Here is a 27,786-nt window from a genome sequence, read left to right on the forward strand (position 1 = left end):
AACAGGATTTAGTGCTATTAATTTTTTTTAAAGCCTCAAATCAGCTGCTACAAGACCAACAGACCAAGATATCAACAGAAATAAAGCCATTCCTGAAGGGAAAAAAAATCCCCACCCATTGTTTTTTCAGTTCTTACCTATCGGCAATTCTGTGACTTGAAGATAGATTGCAACTCTTTATTTAAAACTGATTCAAACTGCTGGCTAAAAGTTTAAAAGATCCAATGTTTGTTCAAATGTTTTATTTTTATATACAAAAATAATTCTAAAAAGTATTTTGAAAACATGATACAAAATCAATCTTGTCTTCCCGGAATCTCATTGAACAAGACCATGGACAGTTGGATCAGGACTCTTCAGCTCTCACTGGGCATCTGGTGGTAATCCTGGCTTCCCCCGAGCGTGAGACATGAGCTTCTTTCTGAGTTGTCTAACTTCAGCCATTATTTCCCGTTCTTTCGATTCCAGCTCCTGCCGTCCCCGGTCTAAAGAGACTTGAAAGGTGAAAGAAGGAGTTCTTAAAAATGATAGGTTACAACAGGGGTATTCAACCTTGGCTCTTTTATGACTCGTGGACTTCAACTCCCAGAATTCCTGGGAGTTGGAGTCCACGAGTCATAAAAGAGCCAAGGTTGACTACCCCTGGGTTACAACATCAGCATCACAAGCTCAGTGACTATATCTTGTAAGACCCAAGAAGCATCCAGCTGTTTTATTTTGAAAGGACAAATATTCCTAGAGATTCTATAAGCAATCCCTATTCCAGTGATGGCGAACCTTTTAGACACCGAGTGCCCAAAAACTGTCCTGCCCCCGCCCCCCCCTGCCCCCCCCATTCTGTTCCCCACTCCGTCCCCGTCATCTGCACGCGACGGGGTGTGAGGGTGGAGTCTTGTCCTGCTACCCGGCTGCCATGTCCTTGATTGTGCTGCTCTGCATGAGCTGCACCTGGGGGTGACTCTCCTCCAGAGGGGCTGCTGGTGAGGAGGGGGCTGCGGGGGGAGGCAGTGTTGGGGCAATGGCACGTGTGCCCATAGAGAGGGCTCTGAGTGCCGCCTCTGGCACACGTGCCATAGGTTCGCCACTATTGCCCTATTTTATAAGGAAGGGTATCTATCTATCTATCTATCTATCTATCTATCTATCTATCTATCTATCTATCTATCTATCTATCTATCTATCTATCTACCTACCTACCTATCTATCTATTTATCATCTATCTATCATCAATCAAATTTATTTTCTGCCCATCTCATGGTTTAGGCAATTCAGGGTATGTTGAGGGTTGCGTCTATTGTGGATGTACATCTGGTAGGATCACGAAAAAGGGTCTTTTCAGTGGTGACTCCTTCTCTATGGAACATCATTCCCCTAAGTAAGATTGGCTCCCCACTTTGTTGCTTTTCCAAAAGGCTGCAAAGACCATTTTGTCAGTGGGCATGGGGACCACAAATGGAGATGATGTGATCAATCGGTTTATTTATGTGGCTGTTGCTATGGGGAGAAGGGGGGGAACGTTTTATGGATTTTTATTTTTATGGATTTTTAATGTTGTAAGCCGCCTGGAGTTAACCTGTGTGTGAGTTAGGCAGCCATATAAATTTGCATAATGAAATAAATAAAAGCAAACAGAACTTAACCATCCAAATGGACTCCGGAGAAGAAATATACAATTATTCAGGAGAGATTTTTTAAAAATAAATCACTGTCCTTCTATTGCTGATTCAAGAAGCTTGGATCATATCTGGATCTGAGGAGCTGTAGAACTTGCAATCCCAATGCACCTGAACAGCACCAGGGTGGGGAAACTGAATGCACCCTGATTTCAATCTTGTCGTTTGTATAGAACAGTGGTTTTCAACCTTTCTAATGCCGCGACCCCATAATACAGTTCCCCATGTTATGGTGACCCCCAACCACTTATACATCACCGGGTGCCAGGGGCATGGCCAAAGAAAAGGGGGGAAAAATGGCGGACAGCCTTGTTTGGTGACCCCCGTGAAATGGTCGTTCGACCCCAAATGGGGTCCCGACCCACAGGTTGAGAACCACTGGTATAGAAGAAGGAAAGTGACCTTGATGGAGAATTTAAGTTCAAAACAAGCAGAAATTATGTGAAAGAGGCTCAGACAGACACTTCCCTAATTCACATGAGTATAAGAAGGGGAGGAAGTACAACCCCAATCAGATATGTTATTACAGCTCGTCTTAATAAAAATAGTTTTAACCTTCTCGAGGAGTTGATTCCTAATTTGGTTTACATCTTTCCACTTTCAACAAACTATTTGATTGCAGGTATTATGGCTACCAACAACAACAGATACAAGAGCAGATTATCACACCTAATATTTTCTCCTTCAAAACCCATGTTTTGCCACTTACAGTGGATGGAAGAGTTTCCGCCTGAGGATTCGTTTAAACAAGCATTGCCAACTTGCATCTGCCAGGGTTCCTGTTGGCCTTCTGAACCTTGTTGGGTCTTGGAGGTTCTCAGATCTCGCAGTCGCTCTGTAGAAAGTGGACACGTTACATTATCAGCCAGATAAGGTACTCTTGGGTTTTAGGTATAGGGTATTCTTTGGGCTGGCTTATAAAACACTTACTTTTTTTAAAAAAAACAACAACAAATTAATTCAGAGTATGGGACATAAACTCTCCTAAAATCATCTGGGAGCAGGCAGCCATAATAAATGTATTAATTTTTTTTAAAAGATTCTAATACTATCTCAAGTAGCTGTAATGTTTGGCAAGTTGTAGTTTTAAAAAATCAGACTGGTTACAATGTGACCGACAGTAAAAGTGAAGAGGTGGATGGCTCTCTCTCTCAAGCAGTGTTCCCCAATCTTTCCAGGTTAGCGGCCTGGTGCAGGGAGGGGGAGAGAAGAGGGAATGGTTTTGTGTGAGGGGCATGTGTACCGATGCCCACTGCTCATGCGAGTGGGTCTGCGAGCGTGCGAGTGCCGGCCTGCCACTTACGGGGCCCGGTTGCAAACAGCCCACAGCCCGGGAGTGGGCTGAGGCCCACAGATTGGGCGACCCCTGCTCTAAGTCTTCAGGGCAGTGTTTCTCAACCCTGGTTAAGTTTAAGATAGGTGGACCTCAACTCCCAGAAGTCCCAGTCACCGTAATACATCTCACATGAACAAAATAATAGAAATTTTTATCGGTCTGCTCTGCTGTGTACAAACAGCTCCTCCCACTCACCAAAATAGCCATCTTCATCCTGAAGTTTCACTGCCAGGTCTATGGCGTCATTCATTTCTTGGTTCAGAAACCGCTTCCTGTTGGCATCCGAAGCAGCAGCGATGTCTTGCTGTTCCATCAGCTGCTCTCTTTTTTCTATGGTGTCCTCCAACTAAAATGCGATAGAAAAGCAGGACATTTCCATTAGAAAAGGAGAAAGCAGGAGGAGAGAAAGATTATCTCCACAACGGAAGCTGTGTGTCCATTGGAGAACAGCAGAGGCCAATCTTTAGCAGACTTTTATCCACTCACCTTCTTGGCCAATTCTTCTTTCATTGCCTCAAGCAGCTTAACTTCTGCCATTCTGGTCTTGTGAAGGAGTTTGGCCACCTCTTGGTATTGCTGGTCCCGGTCCATGTCGTCACGGATTTGCTTGTGGAGGAGCTCCACTTGCCAATTCACGTCAATGTTTTCTTGATGGGCTTTGGCCAAAGTTTCTTCAAGCACCTAAGATGGCACAAATTGTGTCAGAGAGCACCAGACTCTGAAGCTGCACATCTTCCTTCCAGCAGGACTTCAAGCTTATGAACTTGTATGGTTGTCTGTGACTAAAAATCTGCCTCAGGTGATCAAGAAGGATTAGTTTATCTACAAATTATTTCCACAGCCTGGATTGGTCTTAAAAAAAAGTGGGATACGATATTTACTAGATATTTGTGAGACTGAGACAGACAACAATCATTTTCTCTAGATAGGAGAAAGAATCTTCAAGGAGAGAGAGTAACTACTTTGGATATGTAGGAATTTGATCAGCTAAGACCGGGGTCTTCAAACTTGGCCCTTTTATGACTTGTGGATTTCAACTCTGAAAATTCCTCAGCCAGCTGGCTGAGGAATTCTGGGAGTTGAAGTCCACAAGTCATAAAAAGGCCAAGTTTGAAGAGCCCTGAGCTAAGATGTACCTGCTTGAAGGAACTGCAAACAGAGTTGGTGTGAATGCTCCCTCCATATTCTGAAGCACTTTTTTGCTTTTAAATCCAAAGTAGCACACAGAGCTACAAGCAGTCTTCGCTTAATGACTGGTTACTTAGCAACTGTTCAAAGTTTCAATGGATCTCCCCAGAGCTACTTATGATCTGGTTCTGGAGGTCTGACAGCTGGACCCAGCGCAAAGCTCACTTTTATGGAAGCAAAGCTGCAGCATCCCACGGTCATGTCACCATGATTTTTTGCCAGTTTTTGCCGGTTTCCAGCATTTACTTCTGGTTTATGGCAAAAATACCCAAAACATCTACTGAAAAAAATGAGGTTTGTTTAATGACTGTTGCATTCGCTTAACAATGTGGCATTTGCTTAATAACTGCTGCAAAACAGATCGTAAAATTGGGGACAGTTACATGGCACCTGCTTAATGACCACCACTTAGAACTGTAATTCTGGGCTTAATTACAGTCATAAATTGAGGAGTACCTGTACAAGATAATCCTATGCCAATAATGTGAAGAATGCATCCTGGAAACTTCCAAATGTCCTAGAACAAGGGTAAGCGACCTTGGCTCTTTGATAACTTGTGGACTTCAATACCCAGAATTCCTAACCAGCTATGCTGACTCAGGAATTCTGGGAGTTGAAGTCCACGAGTCATCAAAGAGCCAAGGTTGCCTACCCATCCTAGAATCTTTTGCACCAATTCAAACAAAGCAACGTTTTTATAAGCTCCCCCCCCCAAGTAGAGAAAGACAGCAAGACCCCTTGATTCCTATTCATCCTGCCTGGCATGGCCAATGGAGAGTGAATATAGGAACAGAAGCCCCAATTATCTGGAGCACATTCAATAGTCTTGCATGAGGCCCTCACTTCATGAGCTTTCTGGTTTCCTCCTTGTTCTGCTTCAATCAACCTCTGAAATAAACGCTCTTCGAGATCAGCTTTCCTCCGGCTGGTGTCCATCTCCCCTTTGACTTCTTGTGTCATGGCTTCCTGCTCTTTGACAAGTTTCTGATTGAAAAAGAAAAGACAAGTTAGTGGGATGACAAACTCCAGATCAAAGCTAAAAAGATTTCTCACAAGGGGATACCTGCATTGTGGTCAGGCTAAGTCAGTATGCTTCCTTCAACTGGCTTTTAATGATTGGATATAAATTGTATGAATATATCAGAATAGTGATGATTATTTTGGGTAACTGCCCCATCTTCTCTTTTCCCAGCCCACTTTTCTTGAATCAAACCTCTGATACAAACACCATCTTTGGAGAGGTTATCGGTCTCTTCCTTTCTTTCATTTGGTCTTATTCTTATTAAATAGACCCTAAAGTCAAAATAATCAAGAATAGAAACAATGCATTTAATTCCCCCCCCTCCATGAAGCTGGGAATCATTTAATGAATTATGGCAAGCTCAGAGCGACGGAGTCTCTCAAAAACGACTAGAGGGCATCTGCAAATTCCTATGTTTAAAAAATTAACAAGGGTATTAACAATATACAATGCATTTGTATATGCCCATATATTAATTTTCCAGGTACAGGCATACATCTCAATAGTTGAAAATGCGCAAGATGATTAACTCCTACAGATTTTTGTGTTCTTTCATGAGATGTTGTTCTTGGAAGAGAAAAGCATTGTTATTTTGTGTTTCTTTATTTGTATCCCACCTTCATTATTTTTACAAGTAACTCAATATGGCAAATGTATTCAACATACCTTCCCCCTTCTATTTTCCCTAGAACGCCAACTCTGTATGAAAGATAGAGAGTCCACCCAGCTGGCTTTCAATAATAATAATAATAATAATAATAATAATAATAATAATGATGATGATGATGTTAGAAGGGACCTTGGAGGTCCTCTAGTCCAACCCCCTGCTCAGGCAGGAAACCCTATACCAGTGATGGCGAGCCTTTTAGAGACCGAGTGCCCAAACTGCAACCCAAAACCCACTTATGCATCGTCGGGTGCTGGGTGGGCTTGGCCCATTGGGTGGGTGTGGCCCATTGGGTGGGCATGGCCATTGGGTGGGTGTGGCTGCAGTGGTAACGGCAGACTGGGTGAGACTAAAAAGTTCAATGTCAATTCCAACTTTGCAAGATCTTTTTTTTTCCCGCGAGAAGTTGAAATTGACTGATTGATTGAACCTTTTTTTTTTTGTACACGGCAGCGGAGGCCTAAAGCGAAAAGGTTTTATAAAACCCAGCTGAAGGGCCTAGGACTGGGGCGACAGCACGCGTGCCCACAAAGAGGGCTCTGAGTGCCGCCCCTGGCATCCGTGCCATAGGTTCACCACCACTGCCATATACCATTTCGTACAAATGGCTGTTCAGTCTCTTCTTAAAAACTTCCAGTGTTGGAGCATTCATCGCTTCTGGAGGCAGGTTGTTCCACTGGTTAATTGTTCTGTCAGGAAGTTTCTCTTTAGTTCTAGGTTATTTCTCTCCTTGATTAGTTTCCATCCGTTGCTTCTTCTCCTGCCTTCAGGCGCTTTGGAGAATAGCTTGACTCCCTCTTCTTTATGGCAGCCCCTGAGATATTGGAATACTGCTATCATGTCCCCCCTCATCCTTCTCTTCATTAAACTAGACATACTGAGATCCAGCAACCGTTCCTTATATGTTTTAGCCTCCAGTCCCCTAATCATCTTTGTTGCCCTTCTCTGTACTCTTTCTAGAGTCTCAACATCTTTTTTACATTGTGGTGACCAAAACTGGATGCAGTATTCCAAGTGTGGCCTTACCAAGGCATTGTAAAGTGGTATTAACACTTCACGTGATCTTGATTCTATCCCTCTGTTAATGCAGCCTAGCACTGTGTTGCCTTTTTGGGCAGCTGCAGCACACTGTGGCTCATATTTAAGTGATTGTCCACTAGGACTCCGAGATCCCTCTCACAGTTACTACTACTAGATCAAACTTGACTTCAAATACTTTTTAAAAAAATTACTTATCTGATGCGTGGGCCATAGTGAACAATAGCATCTGAAGATGTTGCTGATCTCTACCTTGGAACAGCAATCACACATTCAAGACTTCTATCACTTTGCAACTTGGGCAAATTTAACCCTGGCAGCAACCCTCCATACTGATTTGCGAGATTCCAAATCTAATTTTTACCAGAAGCCAGTGCAAGCCAAGTGTATAAGCTAGAAGGATTTCTTTGGCACTCGCAGAACAGGCCTAGATGTCTGGTTATTTGGCCTCTGGTACACCCCACGTTCTGGTCACGTACCTGTTCAAAAAGTCGCCGCTGAGTTTCCAGCTCCATCTGCCTCACCTCGACATCTCGAATGGTAGCTGCTGTTTCTTCTTCTCTCATGGAGGCCTACAGCGAACGCAGGTGGTTACACCAAACCAGTAAAATTGCTTACCCTTTGCTACCATCTCTTTGTTTAATTCAGGGGTCTTTACACCTGGCCACTTTAAGACTTGTGGATTTCAACTCCCAGAATTCCTCAGCCAGCCCTCAGGGCTGGCTGAGGAATTCTGGGAGTTGAAGTCCACAAGTCTTAAAGTGGCCAGGTTTGAAGACCCCTGGTTTAATTCTTTGCTTTGGGTTAAAAAAAAACTGCAGGAGTTGCATTCTAACTGCTTGGGAAAAGTATTTTACCACATGTTTTTCCTATTTCTAAACCAGGAAATACATGTAGTCCTCAACTTACAACAGTTCATTTGGTGACCGTTCAAAGTTGCAACGGCACTGAAAAAAGTGACCTCTGACCATTTTTCACACTTAGGACTGTTGCAGCATCCCCATGATTGTGTGATTTATATTCAACTGACTCATATATATGACGGTTGCAGTGTCCCGGAGTCATATGATCCCCTTTAGTGACCTTCCGACAAGCAAAGTCAATGGGAAAACCAGATTCACTTAACAACCGTGTTACTAATTTAAGAACTGTAGTGATTCACTTATTCTGTAGTGATTCGCCCAGACACATCCTCTTGCTCTTATTCTCCACCGCCTCTGATCCTGGAGACTGTATCTAGCAATCATGGCTACTAACCTGTCAACTGTAGGAGTTTAATTTGCCCCTCTTTTAATCCCAGGCAAATTGGCCATCACTCATTTCAATAACAAGTGTCATAATTTCTCTATGGATGGTGTTAAGTAGGACAACCTTAATATATCCTTAATCTACACCAGTCTCCAGTTTCCTGGAGGGCCTATAGAAAAAATCCTAAACCCTTTGGTTAACATTCTTGAGATCTGTTGGATTCCAACTCCCCATCAGCATGGCTAATAACAACAACAACAACAACGTTGGAAGGGACCTTGGAGGTCATTGGAGCTGTGGTCTAATAAGCCTGGAAGAGACCAGGAACAACGAATTGTGGCCTAGACTTGTTCCCCGGGAGGAACTGCGGAAGCCGGTCAAACAAAAATGCCAGAACTGCAGATGTTGTTCTCTTGCCTACAGGTGAAGTGGGACAGGTTACCTTTCTTGCAATTTCATCGTCGAGCCTTTTAAGCTCCATTTCTCGCTGATCTTGCTGGTATTTTAGAAAGCGCCTCCGTGCGCCTTCCACCAACTGCAGCTCCTTCACTTTCAGTTCTCTCTTGACGGCAGCCAACCTTCAGGGTCAAAAAGAAAAACCGGCTTGAGAAGGGCAGGAGCACATGGGTGGATGCAAACAGGCCAGGTGAAAGTTTGGACAGCTCATCCTAAATTCGCTCTGTTGGAATAGGGAAAAGATTCTCGTGATGCTGCATTCTGTTGGTGGCCAGTCAGACATCTGAGAATATTAGCTAGAAGAAAGAAGACAATAGATCTCTCTCTTGATTTAAACTTTTGCCCTCCCGTTAGGCTTCTAGATGCAACTCAAGGTGTTAGTTGTACAAGGGCCTTCATGGGATTGGGGCCAAGAGATTTGAGGGACTGTGTGTCTCCAGTTGTCTTTACTCACCCATGAATTCCAGCAGGCAGGGCATGCTTTGGGTTCCACTGATTAAAGAATGTCAGGGGACATTTTTGGCCATGGTGCCTATCCTTTGGAAATGCCTATTTCATGGAATCAGATTGGATCTGATTCTGCTGGCCTTTGGCCCAGAGTTAGTGCAGCCCATGTGACTTGTTACTGTTGGAGAGAGGGTCCTTAGTAGCCATTCTTTTGCTTTGATTATGTGTGATTTTGTTTTGCACTGTTATTAGCACCTCTGTTTTTAAACTTGTTTGCTGCCCAAAGTCACACTGAGAAGATGAGCAACCATATCAATAAAATCAAATACAAAATAAAATAAATGGTTGTGCTTGAGTTAACTAGATGTGAGATGCATTCTGTCTTGGTTTTAAAACTGGAGGAAGAAACATCATGAACCTGGGCTATGGCAATGACGTTACTCTGATAGCTAAAAATGCACAGGATCTGGCAGCTCTGGTAATAAACTCAAGGAGCACAGACATAAAGACGATCAAACTAATGACAACAACAATCAACCTTAGAATTGACCATGAAGGTATGGAAGAGGTGTAGGGCTTCTGCCTTTTAGCATCCAGCATCATCAATAAAGGAACAAACAGCCAAGAAATATGACACAGACTAGCATGTGGGAGAACAGCCATGAAAGTCTTGGAAAAGATATTCAAATATGTCTGTATATACAAAGGTCAGAACTGGGCAAACCGTGGTATTCTCTGTGACAGTCTATGGAAGTGAGAGCTGGACTTTGAAGCAGCAGCACAGGAAATGTATTGATGCTTGTGAAATTTGGTGTTGGAAAAGACTCTTGAGAATACTATGGAAAGCCAAGAAAACAAACTGATGGATAATTGAGCAAAACAACCCAGAGTTTTCACTTTAGGCACAAATGACCAAGCTCAAATTATCGCACTCTGGACACATAATGTGAAGATCCAGCTCTCTGGAAAAAGTAGTATTTGTCTACTCATGATGCAGCTTCACTAGGCAGCCCTGGGTTCCAGTTATTACAAAAGAAACTAAAATATTTTCCCATTCATTTTCTCGTGGGGGTGCATATTTTCATAAACCTGTCGTATCCTTTTCTCGCTTATCTTTTTCTCAGGCATAAATGGTTTTCATCTAGAGACACAGAGATCTCTACAAAGGAGTGATCTAAGCAGGCAAACTCCATTTTGTAAGAGGAATGGATATCAACTGAATAACTGAGTAGACAACAATTAGGGCAGGGGTCCCCAACCCCTGGTCCATGAACCAGTACCGGGCCGCGCAACCAATTGCCAGCAACCAATTTGCACAAACAAGCAAAGCCCCATCCGTAGGATGCAGGCAGCACACAAAACCACGCACCCTCTGGTCCACGGAAAAACCTCCCTCCATGGAATCTGGTCCTTGACGCCCAAAAGGTTGGGGACCTCTGAATTAGGGTGCTTTGGTTTGTTTCCTGTATCGAGAGAGACTTAGATACAATGGTCTATATATGTTAGTAAGTGCAGCCCTGTGTTTGGCTTATGATCACTCGCAGGCACACAGCCTGGACCTTGAAGCGTGATCTTGCAGCCGCCATTTGCTTTCTACCTGGGTTTTCCAGATAGGAGCGGGTTGGTTGCTGAATGCCTGACCCTGCGGTCTTGTGACCACGAGGTAGGGGGCAACCGGCTGTCATGACTCAGAACCAGGGATGTAGGTACCCCCCAGAATGATCCATTATTGTTAGACGAAAAGTATCTGAAGCAGACGTTCTTTTGAAGCTCAGCATTCAGTTTCCTGACAACTACCAACTAGGAGCAAAGATGTAACATCGAACCTACCGCCGTCTCTGTTCCACTAGTTTTTCCTCTTCGGTGAGTAGAATCTTCCTCCTTTGCTCCTCAGCTTCTTGAAGCAACTCCTGCTTTCGATACCATGTTTCATCCTCCACTCGGTGCTCGATTGCTTTAGCTTCTATTTCATGCAGCAGCTGCCTGCGAGGAAGCATTTAATCAGCGATGCTCTACTGCAGGGGTCAAAGAATCCTGTTGTCCTCTCCAGACAGGCAGGGAAAGGAGGTTAATCTTGCTTTCAGCCACATGACTCGTGTTTCATCTGATCAGCAGGACACCTATTCTGGCTATAGAGTCAAAGTCAACTTTCTCCACACTGGAGAACATTGACCAAAGCAATTCACAGCATGCAAGGGTGGTGGTACTCATTTTTCTTCCCGACAATCACTTTTTCCTCCCAAACACTTTATTCTCTATCTCCCAAAGATCAGGCAGTGAAGAAGTCAGACAGTTCATCTCTCAAACAGAGGCTCAATTTATGCTGGGTTCATACAGGTATCAGGTTACAACCTCAAATTGGACTGCCTTAAGACCTTCAGACTGAACTCACAAGAGTAAACCAATATAGCTTATTGTTTATGGAGAGTTTTAACCATCCAAGTCATGGTTGCCCCAAAAGTGCTTTTCCAGAAGGAAATTGGACTTTGTTTTTTCCTTGAAGACATTTCCCTTCTCATCCATGAAACGTCTTCAGCTCTGACCTGGTCTAGTTGCTTTTTGAAAAAGCACTTTTGGGACAATCTAGCTCAGGGGTAGGCAACCTTGGCTCTTTTATGACTCGTGGACTTCAACTCCCAGAATTCCCGAGCCAGCTGATCTAGCTTATATTCTATAAAAGTCCAGAACAGGCTTTTCCAACCTCCCAGTTGCCTTGGACTGTAATTCAATCATCTTGGTCAGCAAAGGTGCTGTGCTTGCTAGAATAATGGGTGGATATTGTAGTACAATAGTATGCTTTCTTCAAACACTAGTACTTTCAGGGCATTGAATTGCATTAATAATGATTGGGGAATGTGAAGATGTGCTCGGACATTTTCTCCCCTGATGCTCCCCATCTGGTCTGATTCAGTGAAGATTACTCTGTGTAAATCAGATCAAAAATGTGGAGAAAAAGGTAAATACATGAGGTGTAATCCTCTATTGGCATTGAATAGCTGAGCCCATGGGTCTGAGTGAGCCTTTAACAGTGTTACTATGATGTTCCTCCATCTAAATTATGTTCATATTCATCTTTCCATCGGATCCAAGAATACCTACCTCTCTCTCAGGTACTCAATTTCCTCCTGCCTGATCCGTTCTCGCTCCTGGGACTGGTAATCCACAATGAACTTGGGGTACTTATTAAAGATGGGGTATTGCCCTTTGGTCAGGGGTGCAAAGTCCTCCAGCATACGGACGGGATGGATGTCGTCTGGGGTGCACTCCATGAGATGGTAGGCCTCTCGGATCACCACGCTGACGTCCAGGTGGTTCCGATGGTGGAAGAAGTACTGCAGCCCAGCGGAGGCACAAAGAAAACCATACTCAGGCTGCTAAGTTTCTTCAATTTATTTATTTGTATGATTGTCCATATCATATCATGCTACATTTGGAGGTTTTATTTGTATCCTTACTTTAGTATTTGTACAAATAACTCAAGGCGGTGAACATATCTAATACACCTTCCTATTCCTATTTTCCCCACAACAAAAACCCTATGAGGTGAGTTGGGGAGAGAGAGAGGGAGAGGGAGGGAGGGAGAGAGAAAATTTGGCATTGGTGCTGAATAGATAAGTCTGTTGTTACAGAAATAGCTAGTACAGGGGTAGGCAACCTTGGCTCTTTTATAACTCGTGGACTTCAACTCCCAGAATTCCTGAGCCAGCCATGCTGAGGGGAAAGGGAGAGGTTTCCATGCTGAGCCATGCTGGCTCAGGAATTCTGGGAGTTGGTCCATGAGTCATAAAAGAGCCAAGATTGCCTACCCCTGAGCTAGTATATTGAATATGTAGAAGCAAAAAGTTGAGACTGGACTTTACTATAAACTCAATGGGAACGATTTTAAAACAATATTTATTGACCAGGAATTCTAAGCAAAGACTTACTCTGCAGAAGATATGTCTGGTCATTTGCATATTGTTCATTCCCATAGGTAAAAGGATAATGGATTCCTCCATCCTACATAAAGTTACATGCTGGCATGGAGCTTCCTAGCCTTGCGGCCAGGAATCCATGCAGAGAGATGATACAATTGCACAAAGCCAGGAAATCCTGCAATAACTTTTAAACTCCTCCCACTTAACTAGATAAGCTATAAGATTAACTAACAACTGAAACTATATTACCCATAAGCCATCTCTTAAGGAAACAGCATTTAACCCTTTAAATGCTATATCTTCTTACATACAGTTCTCTCAATGATACAACATTAACCCTGTAAATGCTAATACTCTAACACAGTTCTAGTTGGCTACAATCTGGTCCAGCACATAATGCTTGGTCAAATTTTTAACGCACCAGGTTAAAAAGTGGGAGACCCTGAGTTCAAGTCCTGTCTTAGCCATGAAAGCCAGCTGGGAGACTTTGGGCCAGTCCCTCTCTCTCAGCTCAACCTACCTCACAGGGTTGCTGTTGCTGTGGGGAAAAGGGCAAAAAAAGTTGGATATATTCACTGCCTTGAGTTATTTGTAAACAATAATAAAGGTGGAATACGAATAAATAAGTCAATAAATGTATACATACAGCAAGGGACTTACCTCAAAGTCCTCCTTCTGACTGCAATGCAGCAATGGAGCCCTGGAGCAGATAAGGTAGGCAGCCACCACCATCAGCAAGTAGGAGGGGTGGTTGGAGAAGATATTATCAAACATTTTAAGCCATTCTTCCCTTGTCAGGACTTCGGAGAACATGGTTTCCAGAAGGGGCCAGGCATAGCTCTGCAGTTACAGGCAGAGAGAACAGTTACAGTCGCTGTATCTTGCGCATCAGAACAGAAGATCAACTCAAGCACAAAATGTCCAGGAAAAAAAAAAAGCTCATTACATCTTGGAAAATTCAGATTCCAATTGTCCCAGGTTCATATACCTTCTCTAGGAACAACTTGGCTTGGAGTGACAGGGATTATAATCTGGGCGTTTTAGAGGATACCAGTTTTAAAAGGAAGTTCCGTTATGTTCAGAATTGCAACTTAACAGATGGATTGAAGCCCTGGTGGTACGTGATTGAAGTGCAGCATTGCAAGCAAACTCTGCCCGCAGCCTGGAGTTCGATCCTGACCGGCTCAAGATTGACTTAGCCTTCCATCCTTCGGAGGTTGGTAAAATAAGGACCCAGATTGTTGGGGGGCAAGATGCAAATAATTCTTCGACATTGTAAATCGCCCAGAGAGTACTGTAAAGAACTATGCGGCAGTATAGAAGCCTTAATGCTATTGCTATTGAAGACTGTAATCTTTGGTTATAAATTGGGGCTAGGCATCTGAGCCTTCTATGATTTCTGAAACCCGTCTGCATGATTGTTTCCTACTACAACTGCCAGACTAGAGGCAAGAAATGCAGGAAAAATGTACCATAAACCTCAAATAGACATAATTTAATTTACACAAAAATGTAAGGTACCGCTTTGGATGATCGTGTTGCCCGACATACCGCAAGCATACAAAGTACAAGTTGAAAATTTGAGGGCCCAAGTCTCTTGGGGTGGTGTGGTGACTGCAAGATAAATGTTTACTTGAGCATATGGGATGCCCACCTTGAATTTGCATTCTCACATTAAAGAGATGGTGATAATTTTCAGTTTTTTACACCTTAATGCAGGGGTGTCAAACTCACAATGTCACATGACATGTGGCGATGTATCACAACTTTTTTTCCCCATTGCCAGCAATGGGGTGGGCATGGTTTTGGCATGATACATCTGGCCTCAACCTCAACAACTTTAAGAGGTGTGGACTACAATTCCCAGAATTCCCCAGACAGCCATGCTGAAGTCCACAGTTCTTAAAGTTCCCCAGGTTGAAAAACATTGCTGTCTTCCCACATTTTTCTTAAGAAACAACGTGGTTTGTTTGATTCCACACACCCTTCACAAAAACAAAAATCTCAGTTGCTTGCAAACCACGGTTTATGGCTCATCTCAATGTAAAAAGCAGTTTCTTTTTTCTTTCTTTTCTTTTCTTTTTTACCTGAGAAGTTATATTGTACTTCATCAAATGGTGAAGAAGCTCTTTGTCATGATGTGCAAGAATATTTTCCACCATACTGAGGACGTTGATAGGAGGATTTGGGAAAAATTCAAACCAGTGCTGACACCAATTGACTGAAAAAGAAAACGTAAAAGAATCTCAGCAGTTATTGGCTGTATCTCAACGAAGGGTTACCAGAAGGTAAGGCAAAAATTTCTTTCACAATGGCAAATGCAGGACCTCTGAGTGGCCCTTTTTTCCTCAGCCACCTGAGGAACATGAGAACTATAGTCCAACATATCTGGAAGGCACAAAACTGAGGAAATATAAGGGACCTGAAGAGGTCCTCTGGATTTCTCTACCACTTGCATTGTTTTTCCTTGGCAAAAAAAAAGGAGGCTGAAGCCGCAACTGGCAAGTTGGATTCCTCCACCTTCCCAAGATGCTCAGAGGCTCTGAACGGAAACCAAGTTGCTCCAGATTTTCAGCTGGCCACAGTTTTGTCTGAAATACAGGTACCCTGCGACTTACAACCATTCATTTACTGGCCGTTCAAAGTTACAAATGAGACCGAAAACTGACTAATGACTAAGGGCCGTTTTTTCCAACTTAGGACCTTTGCAGCATCCTCGTGGTCATGTGATCAAAATTCGGACCTTGTATTTAGGACCGTTGCAATGTCCTGAGGTCATGTGATCACTTTTCAGACCTTCTGACAAGCAAAGTCAATGTGGAGGCCAGATTCACTTAGCAACTATGTTACTAACTGAACGACTGCAGTGATTCACTTAACAACCGTGTCAAGGAAGAGTGTAAGATGGGGCAAAATTCAACAACTGTCACGCTTAGCAACAGAAATTTGGGACCGAACTGTGATCGTAAGTCGAGGAATAGCAGTACTCAACTTCCATTTATCCGAAATGGTATAGGGTTTCCTGCCTGAGAGGGGGTTGGACTAGATGACCTCCAAGGTCCCTTCCAACGTTATTATTATTATTATATAGATTCCATTCACCTAGCTGTGATGAACACACACAACTCTCTATGCAGAAATGAGCTCCAATGTCCCGTCGGCAACATTTAACCTCTGCCAGACATTGAACTGCTTGGTGACCTTTCCATCAAAAATCCTTCCTTACTTATCACGGTAGCCACCACCTCGAAGCAGATAAGCTGATTGTTCTGGAAGAGTTTGACAAAGGGGAAAACCAGCAAAGGGATGTAAGGCATCTCGCCAAAGATGGTGGACCAGTGAGCCAGGCCAGAAAGGGTCCTGAGGACAAAGAAAAGGAGCTTTGTGGAAAAGGTAGGCAAGAATCTTGCACAATAAAAAAACCAGATCCCTCTAAAACAGTTGTTTCCCAACCTGGGCAACTTTAAGAGGTGTGGGACGTCAATTTCCAGAATTCCCCAGCCAGCCATATTGGTTTGTCTTTGAAACCCATCTCGGAGAGATACAGTAAAGTTTTGTTTCCCTCCCATCCATCCCCCTTAAAATTCATGGCAGATAATACTGAATGGTTGGCGAAGGGCAAGCGTGAGGTGACATCTGACGTTCTATCTGTATAGCAAATGCACCTTACATCTCTGGCATAAAACAGTCTGACCCTTACCTTTGTAAGATTCTCAAGAGCTTCCTGCTTTTAATCGGGTATTCATTCTGAAGGTGTGCGACGGCAGAATGGGTCCCTTTATCCAACAGGCTGTTAAAGGCCAAGTGATTTTCTGGCAGGCGAAGCAAGGAGCGCCAGATAAACATCCTGCAATCGTAAAGCAAATGAGCAGGGCAGGGACAATGTTGGCTACCTGTTTAGAATGCAAGACACCGGGCTCGGCGTGCAGGATGTCACAGACCTGTATTTTGCTGGATACTCTCCAAACCCTTTCAGCAAAGCTTGGAGTCGCTTCTTGTTCAGCCCCTCCGGCAACTCATTCTGCAACAGGAGTGAGAGGGTTATTTCTTCCCTGTGTGGGCTGCAATTCACCCCAAGAATCTTCCCTCCATTCTAAATGTGGCAATTTGAGGAAAGTATCTCTGCTTTTCCTTTATGTCAAATCAGCATTCTCTGTGGCTGGCACTGATGATGTTACCTAGTTTGGTAATGAAACGTCTGCAAGAAAACCACTAAGCTCAGAGAGCACCAAGGACTCCAGTTCAACCATGAGCTACAAATATTTTCTTCTGTCGGTACCACATAAGGGCGTCCAATGCTTCAGAAAGCACACAAATGGGAAAAATTTGCATGTAGGCACAGTTCCACCAGCTAGCACTGACGGTGTTACCTAGTTTGGTAATGAAATGTCTGCAAGAAAACGATCAAGCTCAGAGAGCACCATTCTGTTTGCCACGTTTTTTTAAAAAAAGAACGTAAACATACACGCACAAACCTTATTCTGATTTTTAATCTAACTTTGTAATGGCTATTCTGCAAGTTTAGTCTCATTATATTATACATTCATTATATTGGAATACTTCCGTTTCCTAAAAGGACTCTACTATGGCAGGCATGTCCTAAATCACAACCAATTCCCTCCAAGCCTTGGACAGAAGTGCCATCACACTGAATGGTGTGGAGAAGAAAAGTGGGGAGCACTCATGTCAAGGTAATGGTTTAAAAGCTAACCAGCTGATGTAATGTAGGATGTAAGATGTAATGATGGGAATGACTCAGCAGGGTCTGTGTCTCTTTAAGAGCTTTGTATAAAAGGGAAGCCTCCGCAGATGTGTGCTCTCTCTTCCCCTTTCCTCCTGTAACTGCTGTGTGTTGGATTCTGCTGTGTTAGAACATGTGTGTATATTGTTCCTGGTGTATGATATTGTAGATAGTGTAAGATAAACCACCATTTAATATAGACCACTGTTAACTGTGTTTACTCCTGGGTTATCTCAGCGCAATAAGACTGTACATGCTCTGACAAGTCATATCAACAGTTTGTATTTTCAATTTAATGTGAACCACATTTAAATGTAAAAATAAATCATTTTTTTCCTGGGGCCCTTCAGCCGTTGTTCTGTTCCTTTCTGCTGTAGTCTTCTTCCCCCACTCCCCCCACTGTGTTCCTTGGCTTAAAGATAGCTGCTCAACCTCTCCAATAAAGGATCATAGATTTTGTGTTCTAGCTTAACTTCCATATTCAGACACTCAGGACTATGGCGCTGGAATTTTTCAGAGGCTAAACAGCCATCTGATGGAAGGGTGGAATTCAGAGTTTGGGTTCCACAGAGACGGACCAATGCAATCCCCCGACTCTGACTCCAGTTCACCTGAATGCAGTCAGGGGCACCTGCAGCAATTTTGCTAAGTTACAGTGGAAAATTGCGGACTGGCGGAACAATGTCCCCTGAAAGAAAACACCATGACCGATGCTTTGATGATCATTGGTTCTGAAAAAGCTTTTAACAAACAACTTCATGGCATGGGGTCTTGGATGCCTGCACTGAACCGGGGTTGGACTAGATGACCTTGAGGACCCCCTCCGCTCACACCTATGAACTAGTCCCCGAGCGGAATCTCTCTCTTAATTCTATTCCCAGTTAGCTGTAGTGGGGGAGGGGGGAGGGCAAGGAGGGGGGGAGGAAAGAGGGAAAAGCATTTCTACAATTATGTAAAAGAGGCTCTTAAGTGGGAACCATTAGGTTTGCCTTTCCTACCTCAGTCACCGAGTTTGGGGTTCAGTCCTGAGGCAGCTCTTACCTCCTTGTCCTCATACGACATGTCAAGCGGAGGCTTCAACACCTTGGACTGGATTTTGCCTTTTTTGGCTTTCCACGGCCTCTCTGAGGTTCTGGATGTGACTCTCACGGTAAGTTTGCTGGCATCCAACTTGTTTTTAGATTCCTCGATCACTTTAAACAGAGGTGGGGGAGGCTGAAAAAGCCAAGATTTGGGGTATCTGTTAAAAATCCTCCCTTGTTGGGACTAAAAGATTCACAGGAGGCTCTGGGGATGGGAAAGCCCATTCTTAACCACCAAAACATTCTATCTAAATATGAAGCAAACTTCCTATGTTGCAGAAGCAGAACATAAACCTCATTTCATTCTAGGAGTCAGTTATTCCATCTAATTTCTGCCCCGTTAAGAAAACTAAAAAACTAAAAAAATGAGCAGAAAAAATAATTTGAGAAAGCAGAGCTGGGAAACTGAGTTTCTTCCATGTGTAAATTGTAGCTAGCTTGGCGCATGCAACTATAGCAGGGGTCTCCAAACTTGGCAATTTTAAGACTTGTGGGCTTCATCTCCTAGAATTCCTCAGCTAGCCATGGTGGCTAGGGAATTCTGGGGGTTGAAGTCCACATGTCTTAAGGTTGCCAAGTTGGAGACCCCTCCCTGAACTACAGATAATCCTCGATTTATTGCCATTTACTTAGCAACCGTTTGAAGTTACAAAGAGCACTGGAAAATGTCCTGACGCTTAATGACCATCAAAGCTTTCCCTCGTAGGATCAAAATTTGGCCATTGGCAACTGGCCTGTATTTGTGAAGGTTGCCGTGTCCCAGGGCCATGGGACAGCAGTCAATGGGGAAAGTCAGATTCACTTAACAACTGCGTGATTCACTTAACAACTGGTTGGCATCCTTCAGTCTCAAGAGACTATGGTATCATGCTCTGGAAAGAGGTCCTAAGGCAGCATCTGGTGTGGCTAAAAAGGCCAATTTGAGAATGGCAGTCCCTTCCACACTGAGGGCAGATACAATCTGTCTCCTGTCCAGCCCCCAGATTTCGCTGGTTCCGGGACTGCCTCTTCGCTTCAGCCTACCGAATTGGAGAAGGCCATGCTGCGTCTTTAGCCTCCAGGCTGAACGATCAGAGGTCAAGGATTCCCAGCTGTTAATGTCCATTCCCAAGGCCTTTAGGTCCCTCTTGCAGATATCCTTATATCGCAGTTCAGGTCCCCTTCTGGGCCGCTTTCCTTGCACTCCTGCACACATACAGGAGATCTTTCGGAATCTGACTGTCAGCCATTCTCATAACATGCCCAAGCCAACGTAAACATTGCTGTTTCAATAGTGCATACATGCTAGAGATTCCAGCACATTCCAGGACTGCGCTATTTGGGACTTTGTCATTCCAGGTGATGCCGAGAATATGTCGGAGACCACGCATATGAAAAGTGTTCAGCTTTCTCTCCTGCCGTACATGAAGGGTCCTAGACCCTTAACAACTATATAGACCCTTGGACCCTTAACAACTGTGGTGATGTGTTTAATAACCATGGCAAAATAAAGCTCATAAAAATGGGTGCAACTCATTTAACAAGTGCCTTGCTTAGCAACAGAAATTCTGGTGCCTACTATGATTCATATTGAGGACTATCTGTATAGACCAGTGTTTGACAATTGTGGCAATTTTCAGCTATGTGGATTTCAACTTCCAGCAAGGCTAGCTGGGAAATTCTGGGAGTTAGGTGCACACACCTGAAAGTTGTCAAGGTTGAGAAACACTGAACTAGACTAAAATGAAGTTTGACTGTTTGTGGTTAACCTAGTAGTGGAAGCCCAGACGCAGAGGGAGGAGGTGTGGCAGAACTTGGGGGCAGTTAAAAAAGGGATCAGCCTAGAATCCTTACATAGCAACAAGCAAATTAAATCCAACCCCTCTGGAATTTGGCTGATTCTTATCTCTCCAAGCAGTTGCTAACCATTAATTGAGAAGATTCCTGTGCATAGGATGTTTTTTTAAAGTAATAAATCGGTTTAATTGGACCTTCAGGTATGGATATGGTCTTTTGAGCCTGACACCAGCCATTCTACTAGCAGGCAGCACTGAAGAGGCATTCACATTCAGTTGTGGTATAATTTATATATTCAAACATAGTGTATAAATATAGGATGTGTATTTTTTTAGCCTGGGTTTAAAGGTGCATGCATTGGGGTACATCTCTCCTTATTACGCCATACTGAGGGCCATGACTATTGGATGGAAAAGCACCTTTTCCTGTTGGTTTCCTTTCTGCTATTCCGAAACAGGCATGGGAAACGAGGAATAACAGGCAATGATAGTTTTCACTGGAATGTCGCTCCTTAGCAGCCTCTTTATATGTGCCTAGACTAGGGGTGGGGAACCTTGGCTCTTTTATGACTTGTGGACTTCAACTCTCAGAATTCCTGAGCCAGCCATGGAACTTCATGGGAGTTGAAGTCCACAAGTCATAAAAGAGCCAAGGTTCCCCACCCCTGGCCTAGACCAAACACATAAAGGAGAAGTGGGAAGTTTGGAGGTTTCCTCCCAGCCTACCTTGTTGACCTCTTGGGTCAGAGCCTGCACGCTGTATATGCTAAGGCTGCCGTTCCCCATCACGGCTGCAATGTATCTTCCAGAAGGGCTCACTGCAGCAACGCTGATTCCCTCTTCGTGACTGCCAAGGTCAAACAGCAGTTTGCAAGTACTGATGTTGATCAATCTCATGATATTATCTTGGCTCAGCACTCCAAGGACCTAGAGGGGAAAAAAAAAGAGATTTGAAAGACAATTCGTTTGCATTCATTTTAGTAATTTATTAAAAAACCAACCAACCATGATTTACTGCAATTCAAGATATTTAGAATGACAGGCACTCCTCAGCTTATGACCACAACTGAGCCCACAACTTCTGTTGTTAAACAAGGCGGTTATTAAGGGAGTTTTGCCCCATTTTATGACTTTTGCCACAATGGCTAAACAAATCGCTACAGTCATTAAATGAAACTGGCTTCTCCCACTGACTTTGTTTCTTGGAATCTGGCTGGGAAGGTTACAAATGGTGATCATGTGACCATGGGGATGCTGCAATGGTTGTTAAGTATGAAAACCGGTCCTAAGTCACTTTTTTCAGTGCTGTTGTAACTTTGGTCACTAAATAAACAGTTGTTGAGTCGAGGACTATCTGTAGTGGGACATGCATCTAAGGAAAAAAAAATCTTTCAGGGTTTTTGGCTACAACTTTAAACAGAGTCAGGCTGATTCATACCATATGCTAAATCTTAAACCTGGATCAGAAAGGGATCAGAAAATATTAAATGTTGAAATAAGAGAAATTTTGGTTATTAAATTTAGATATTTGGAAATTATTAGAAAATAAGAATATTATATTGTATTATTAACCAGCTGATGTAAGATCTTGGGATGAATTGGGATAAAGGGAATTGGGGTTATTTAAAACTTGGAAACTATAAATATTAAACGTTAAATTTAAATATTAGTGGGAAGTTAGAAATTGGGAAAAAATTTACCAGGACATTGATTGTCTAAAACAGTGGTTCTCAACCTTTCTAATGTCGCGACCCCATAATACAGTTCCCCATGTTGTGGTGACCCCCAACCACTTATACATCACCGGGTGCCAGGGGCGTGGCCAAAGAAAAGGGGAAAAAAATGGCGGACAGCCTTGTTTGGCGACCCCTGTGAAATGATCGTTTGACCCCAAATGGGGTCCCGACCCACAGGTTGAAAACCACTGGTCTAAAAAGATTGAATGTTAAAATGACTAAGATATGTATAAACTAAAAATTATTGATAAATGTAAAAAAAGTTATTTGTATTGAATTGATATAATAAGAATTGTATTAATTTAAATGTGAGGCAGTATGGTAAATGCCAAGGGAAAAAGAGAGGAAATATTTAATGTACTAGTTTGTAATCTGTACCAAAGAAATTTGTATGTTATTGAATTATGAACCAACCCAGCTGCCACGTTGCTTTTCAAATATTTAAATGTAAAACTGGAAAATCAATAAAAATTCAATTGGAAAAGAAAGGAGGGTGGAATAAGGTGGTATAAATTGTGAATACCCATTCGATGGCTATCTGATTCTGATCAATACTCTTCTACCTGTGCTTCAGCTTCTGTCACTCACCTGATTAGAGCCCCCATCAAAACTGTCAGAAAGAAACTCAAGCTGGCGAATGGCTCGCACTTGGGTTGGCATCTGGATAATTCGTAGCAGCTGCTTAGATTCCAAGCACCACAGGTGGAGGTGATTTGATTTGCCTCCCGCTGCCAGGACGCGGCCATCTCTAAAACCCGCACAAGATAATGGGCATTAATCTACTCATCTTCGTGGCAGTTTACATCTCAAACTCAGCTTACTCTCACAGCGCTCAAGTATGACTTGCAAAGGACTGCTCAGTCCGGATAAGGAATCAGCCTGACATATAGGATCTCTGGTTTCAAGATGGTGTAAAATCAAGTGATTCCTTATCTGGATTTAAACAATCTCTGGTTGGGACACTCCAAGGAACGCAGTGACAATGAAATAATCATTTACGGTGATTAATTTAATATTCTGCAAACAGGCTTATGTTTGTGGACACTACATCTCATTGAATTTGGGGAAATTTATTTCAAGGTTAAATGTGTTTAACTCCCAGGAGGCAACCCAATGCTCTTGCCAGGCATTTTGGATTGTCGCTTGCTTGGAGGGTCACTAAGATCTGGGAAAACTGGAGTCTAAAGTCTCTAGAAAGCTTCTAAACCAACTTCTAACATAGAGGCAACTGGGAAATGGGTGAAGCTCACTCAGAGAGAATAAGCTTTGCATACCAAAATGTCAGGATCTATGCTCTACATCAGGGGTCTTCAAACTTGGCAACTTTAAGACTTGTGGACTTCAACTCCCAGAATTCCTCAGGCAGCCAGTTACAATTTCAGTATTTTAACTGCATTGTATTGTTCCTCTGCAGGACTAAGCCCTGCATTTAGTAAAGTCCAATCTGGACTTTAGCGAAAACTAAATTCAAAGAGGATGAGGTAGGAGATTTGCAGGCTTAAAGACTAGGCCTACCGGGTCACGGCAAAGACCTTGTAGTGCAATGAAGAACCTTCGATGGGCGATGGTAGCTGATACTTGCAGCGAAGAGTATCAAAGTCCCATGCAAAGACCGAGTTATCTTTGAAGCAGCTGAGAATGGTGTTACTCAGTGGAAGAAAGAATACCTGAAAGCACAGGGACAACAAGCACATGGAAAAGACGTTTTAAAACGAGCAGCTTCTCTTCAGAGCGAGTATTAGACAGGTTCCCTCATAACTGCCTATGATCACAATTGGGACTGGAAGTTCCGTTGCTAAGTGAAGCGATTGTTAAAAAGACTCACACCGAACTGTATGATTTTTGCTACAGTCGTTAAAACAAACCATGCAGTCATTAAGTGAATTTGGCTTCCCTACTGGCTTCGCTTGTGGCGATCATGGGATTCTGCAACTATTGTATATACATGCCATTTGCTAACCAGGGATGCTGTGATGGTCGTCAGTGCTAGGACCCTTTGTAAGTCACTTTTTTCAGCATCCTGCAACTCTGAACAATCACGAAACAAATGGTCGTAAGTTGAGGACCACCTGTATATATTTTGACATTAAAGGAACATATGTGTTTTATATTTTCTCCTTTTTTGATTGAGGCTTCTGAAAGCCTTGATTAGGCTGTGTTTATTGGCTTTGAGAATGCCTTGCAAATGTGGCAAGGCTCTCTGATAAGGATCACAACGGATCACACGTTGAGGGTGACAAAGACTCCCATCTTAGCTTCCTAGACCAAATCAGGTGGCACTGATTTGCTGAGTTCATAGAGAAGACATCATGTTTTCTTCTCTATTTTTATCTCCATTCCAAAAGTCCATGACTGGATTGCAATTTTTTGTAATGGTGAACACCCCCCCCCCAAAATGATTGTAGTTGGTTCCTAGAATGGTTTCCCCTCACCTTCTGCTGGGGTCTAATGCCCCCAATATTCAGAGACCAAACAGGAAGCAGAAATCCACTCTCGGCCCAAATCAGTTAAATCAGTTCATCAGCAACAACTGAACTAAGACAATTTACAACAGGAGAGCAGCTGCCAGACAAATACAAATTAAGGAATACCTAATGGTGGGATCCAGGGGTCAAAAGACTAAAGTGGATGTAAACCAGTGTTTCCCAAACTTGACAATTTTAAGGCATGTGGACTTCAACTCCCAGAATTCCACAGCCAGCAACGCTGGCTGTGGAATTCTGGGAGTTGAAGTCCTCATGCCTTAAAATTGTCAAGTTTGGGAAACACTGATGTAAACCAAAGAGAAAGCTTTCCTTCCATAAAGTCAGTTTTACTGTGATCCTCATTGGGACCTGACAAAAATTGAAAATGGCCACAGAGTTCAGGAGACCAGAGCACTAATTTGGCAATGGAGGACTATCTCAAAATTCACCTTCTGGATCCCCACAGAATGGCGGACGTTCAGCTTTCTTTTGCGCTGGAACGTGTCCAGGTCCCAAAGCTGGGCTGTATCTGTAGAACACGTGATGGCATATCTGCCAGAGCCATGAACTGAGATTGAAGACACTGAAGAGTCGTGTCCTCTCATCCAGCTAACAAGCTCTTTGGTTGCTGTGGAAGTAAGAAAGAGGGGGGGAAAGGTCAGAAACAACACAGAAAGAACCAGGAGACTTTTAAGATTTCAATTTGAAAGAAACATGACTTCAGAGGAGTTGTGCCAACCTCTCTAGAAATGGCCCAGTGGTGATTGGACCATTGCAGAAGTTCAGCATTCTAAGCCTGGAATAGAACAGTTGGAACTAGAACTATTCCTTCTTTGGATCTCAGTCTAGCTGTTCCTCACAAGCCTAAGTGGTTTTGCACAGACTTAGGCAGATAATTTCTACCAGTAAGTTTTGTACCGATTGAGATGAATGAGTTCCATACGGTCAAAATAACTGTTTCAAACTTGAAATAGTCTGCACACCATTATATTACATGACAGCAGTGTTTTTCAAACTTGGCATAAGATGTGTGGATTTCAACTCCCAGAATTCTGGCTGAGGAACTCTGGGAGTTGGTTCATTATGGAATTATGAAGTCCATCAGGAATTATGGGAGCTGTTGTCCCAGCACCTTTGACAAGCTGTCTGCTATGGATTGGAAATTTTTAAATTACCTGTATCGAAGCATTTGATGGAATAATCTGCCAAAGCCACAAGGAATTCTGTTTTCCTACGAAGAGTAAATGCCAGAGCAGTGCAAGCTTGTCCTGTTCGTTGAACCAGGTTAAACCTATTGGGACAAAACAAATTTATTCCGGCAGAGCATAAGACATCAGTTACAGCAGCTGTCAGATCAAGCAATCTATGAATGTTTCATAGACTCCTTACACACTGGCTAACAGATAACCATGCTAATGCTAAAAGAGAATCATTTAACCAGAGGACTCAATTTATTCTAAAACATGGCAGATCATCTTGTATTTATGTATATGTCTCTCTGTATGTGTGTGCATATGTACTGTATGTATCTGTCTCTTGTGTTTATATCTATCTCTACAGATGTATTTCTATAGATCTCTCTTTTTATCTATAAGTTGTTAAAGAGTCTGATGGCCTTGAAATGGGAGAAGTAAAATAAATGTAGGCCATAATCAATCCTCAACAAAATATTATTTTATTAATAATGCAATAATTATTTCAGTATTAATAATTATTTTATTCATTATGTATATGGAGAGCATCTTGGGAAAAGCCCACATGACGCTAGCATACTTGTACTGCTATCTAAGCAATTCATATATTTTAAGCAAGCATAAGCTGAACGATGAAAGAGAGATATGACATACCAACCTGTTGCCCACCAAATCAAAACTATAAATATTCCCTTGATGATCTCCAGCGAGTAGAAACTCGCCTGAACAGTCGAAAGCCACATTCAAAAAACGTATTGTCTTGGAATGATATCCTGTGGTAGTATGAATAATATTTACAATGATTCTGGAAAGAAAGCAAAATGAAGTTAATATATGGAGAATCATTTAACCAGATTATGTCAGAACAGGGAGAAAAATATCTAGAGGGAGAGAATGGGTGGCCTTGCATATTTTTTGGCAGTTGTCTTACACACTGCTTAATTCCCTGACTAGGATGAAATGAGCCCACCATCCATGTTATGGGGACACAATCCCTAACCGAAAAACAGATGCTTACCCCTATGACAGAGTTTCAGTGGGTCATATCCTTATCAAATAAATCCACTTCAAATGACAGCTGTTATTTTTTTATGGATGTAATAACTGATTCTCCTGGGAGAGAATGCACACACCTACGTACCTCTCCCTTATATGAGGTCAGCCATTTTTTGCAAAGAAATAGGGACTTTTTAATCTGGAGTGGTTTCTTCTTATCAATTATAGATGAGAAACTCTACTTAGTACAGTAAGTATATTTAAGGCAGTTGCACCATGTCTTATCCATGCATTCTACATCTTTCCAAAATTCTATTTTTATCAGCGTAAAAGCAAAGGGACATTGACCCCTTCATAGTATCACCTGTGCGCTCCACATACCCCATCCGCCCTCCCAAAAGTGCTCTTTCTTCCCTTGTTCGGGGCTGATGGAAGTTGGGAGTACAGCTCTTTTAGAGGGCCATGGGCTAATTTAACGCCCGAGCAGAAGGTGATGAAAAACGTCGTTTTTGCTGGAAACAGGTAGACTATCACTGAAGATGGAAGCTCCATTGCTGAATAGCTGCTAAAAATACAACCAATGATGCTGCGGCTACGGAAAGTTACCCCTGCTGTGTTGCCGGGGAGGGCCTGCGGTGCCAGATTTTGCCCTGTTCCCTGTTGCCCAGATCCGAACTCTGCATCCCGGCGGGAAAGAAAACAGAATCGCCGCCGCCGCCGCCGCCGCCGCCGGACCGAACCCACTCCAACGGCCGCTTCTCCTGCCAGACCGCTCTGACTTAGGAAGATACCAATGCCTATCGGAGG

General features: G+C 43.0%; 1 protein-coding gene across 2 annotated transcripts; it reads right to left on the reverse strand.

Moving 5' to 3' along the window:
• Positions 1–225: 225 nt before the first annotated feature.
• On the reverse strand, positions 226–27,737 carry TBC1D31 (TBC1 domain family member 31). Of its 2 annotated transcripts, none has more exons than XM_039359810.1 (22): positions 27,586–27,737; positions 26,642–26,788; positions 25,966–26,081; positions 25,240–25,418; positions 23,841–23,992; positions 22,914–23,073; positions 21,316–21,516; positions 18,774–18,947; positions 16,933–17,012; positions 16,692–16,838; positions 16,218–16,351; positions 15,079–15,212; positions 13,652–13,831; positions 12,174–12,406; positions 10,905–11,057; positions 8,614–8,749; positions 7,403–7,495; positions 5,041–5,181; positions 3,496–3,690; positions 3,205–3,355; positions 2,383–2,508; positions 226–494 (listed from the first exon to the last, which is right to left on the reverse strand). In XM_039359810.1, exons 1-22 carry the CDS (start codon positions 27,660–27,662, stop codon positions 364–366), a joined length of 3,240 nt encoding a protein of 1,079 aa, XP_039215744.1. In that variant the 5' UTR covers positions 27,663–27,737; the 3' UTR covers positions 226–363. The 2 variants fall into 2 exon arrangements, with proteins under 2 accessions (XP_039215744.1, XP_039215745.1); XM_039359811.1 differs by having other exon boundaries at positions 26,638–26,788; positions 27,586–27,721.
• Positions 27,738–27,786: the final 49 nt, after the last annotated feature.

The sequence above is a fragment of the Crotalus tigris genome, unplaced genomic scaffold, assembly GCF_016545835.1.
Source record: "Crotalus tigris isolate CLP2741 ecotype Arizona unplaced genomic scaffold, ASM1654583v1 scf7180000019137.2069052, whole genome shotgun sequence".
Taxonomy (NCBI): Eukaryota; Metazoa; Chordata; class Lepidosauria; order Squamata; family Viperidae; genus Crotalus; species Crotalus tigris.

What these genes read in the sequence shown, in the direction of transcription:
- TBC1D31 (XM_039359810.1), bottom strand. Translation starts at nt 27,662, where the DNA reads ATGCAGAGTTCGGATCTGGGCAACAGGGAACAGGGCAAAATCTGGCAC. An exon ending in TTTGATTTGGTGGGCAACAG is followed by an intron (nt 26,082 to 26,641) that starts GTTGGTATGTCA and finishes TTGTCCCAATAG; the next exon opens with GTTTAACCTGGTTCAACGAA. An exon ending in GAAACCAGAAAGCTCATGAA is followed by an intron (nt 3,691 to 5,040) that starts GTGAGGGCCTCA and finishes GTGCCATCTTAG; the next exon opens with GTGCTTGAAGAAACTTTGGC.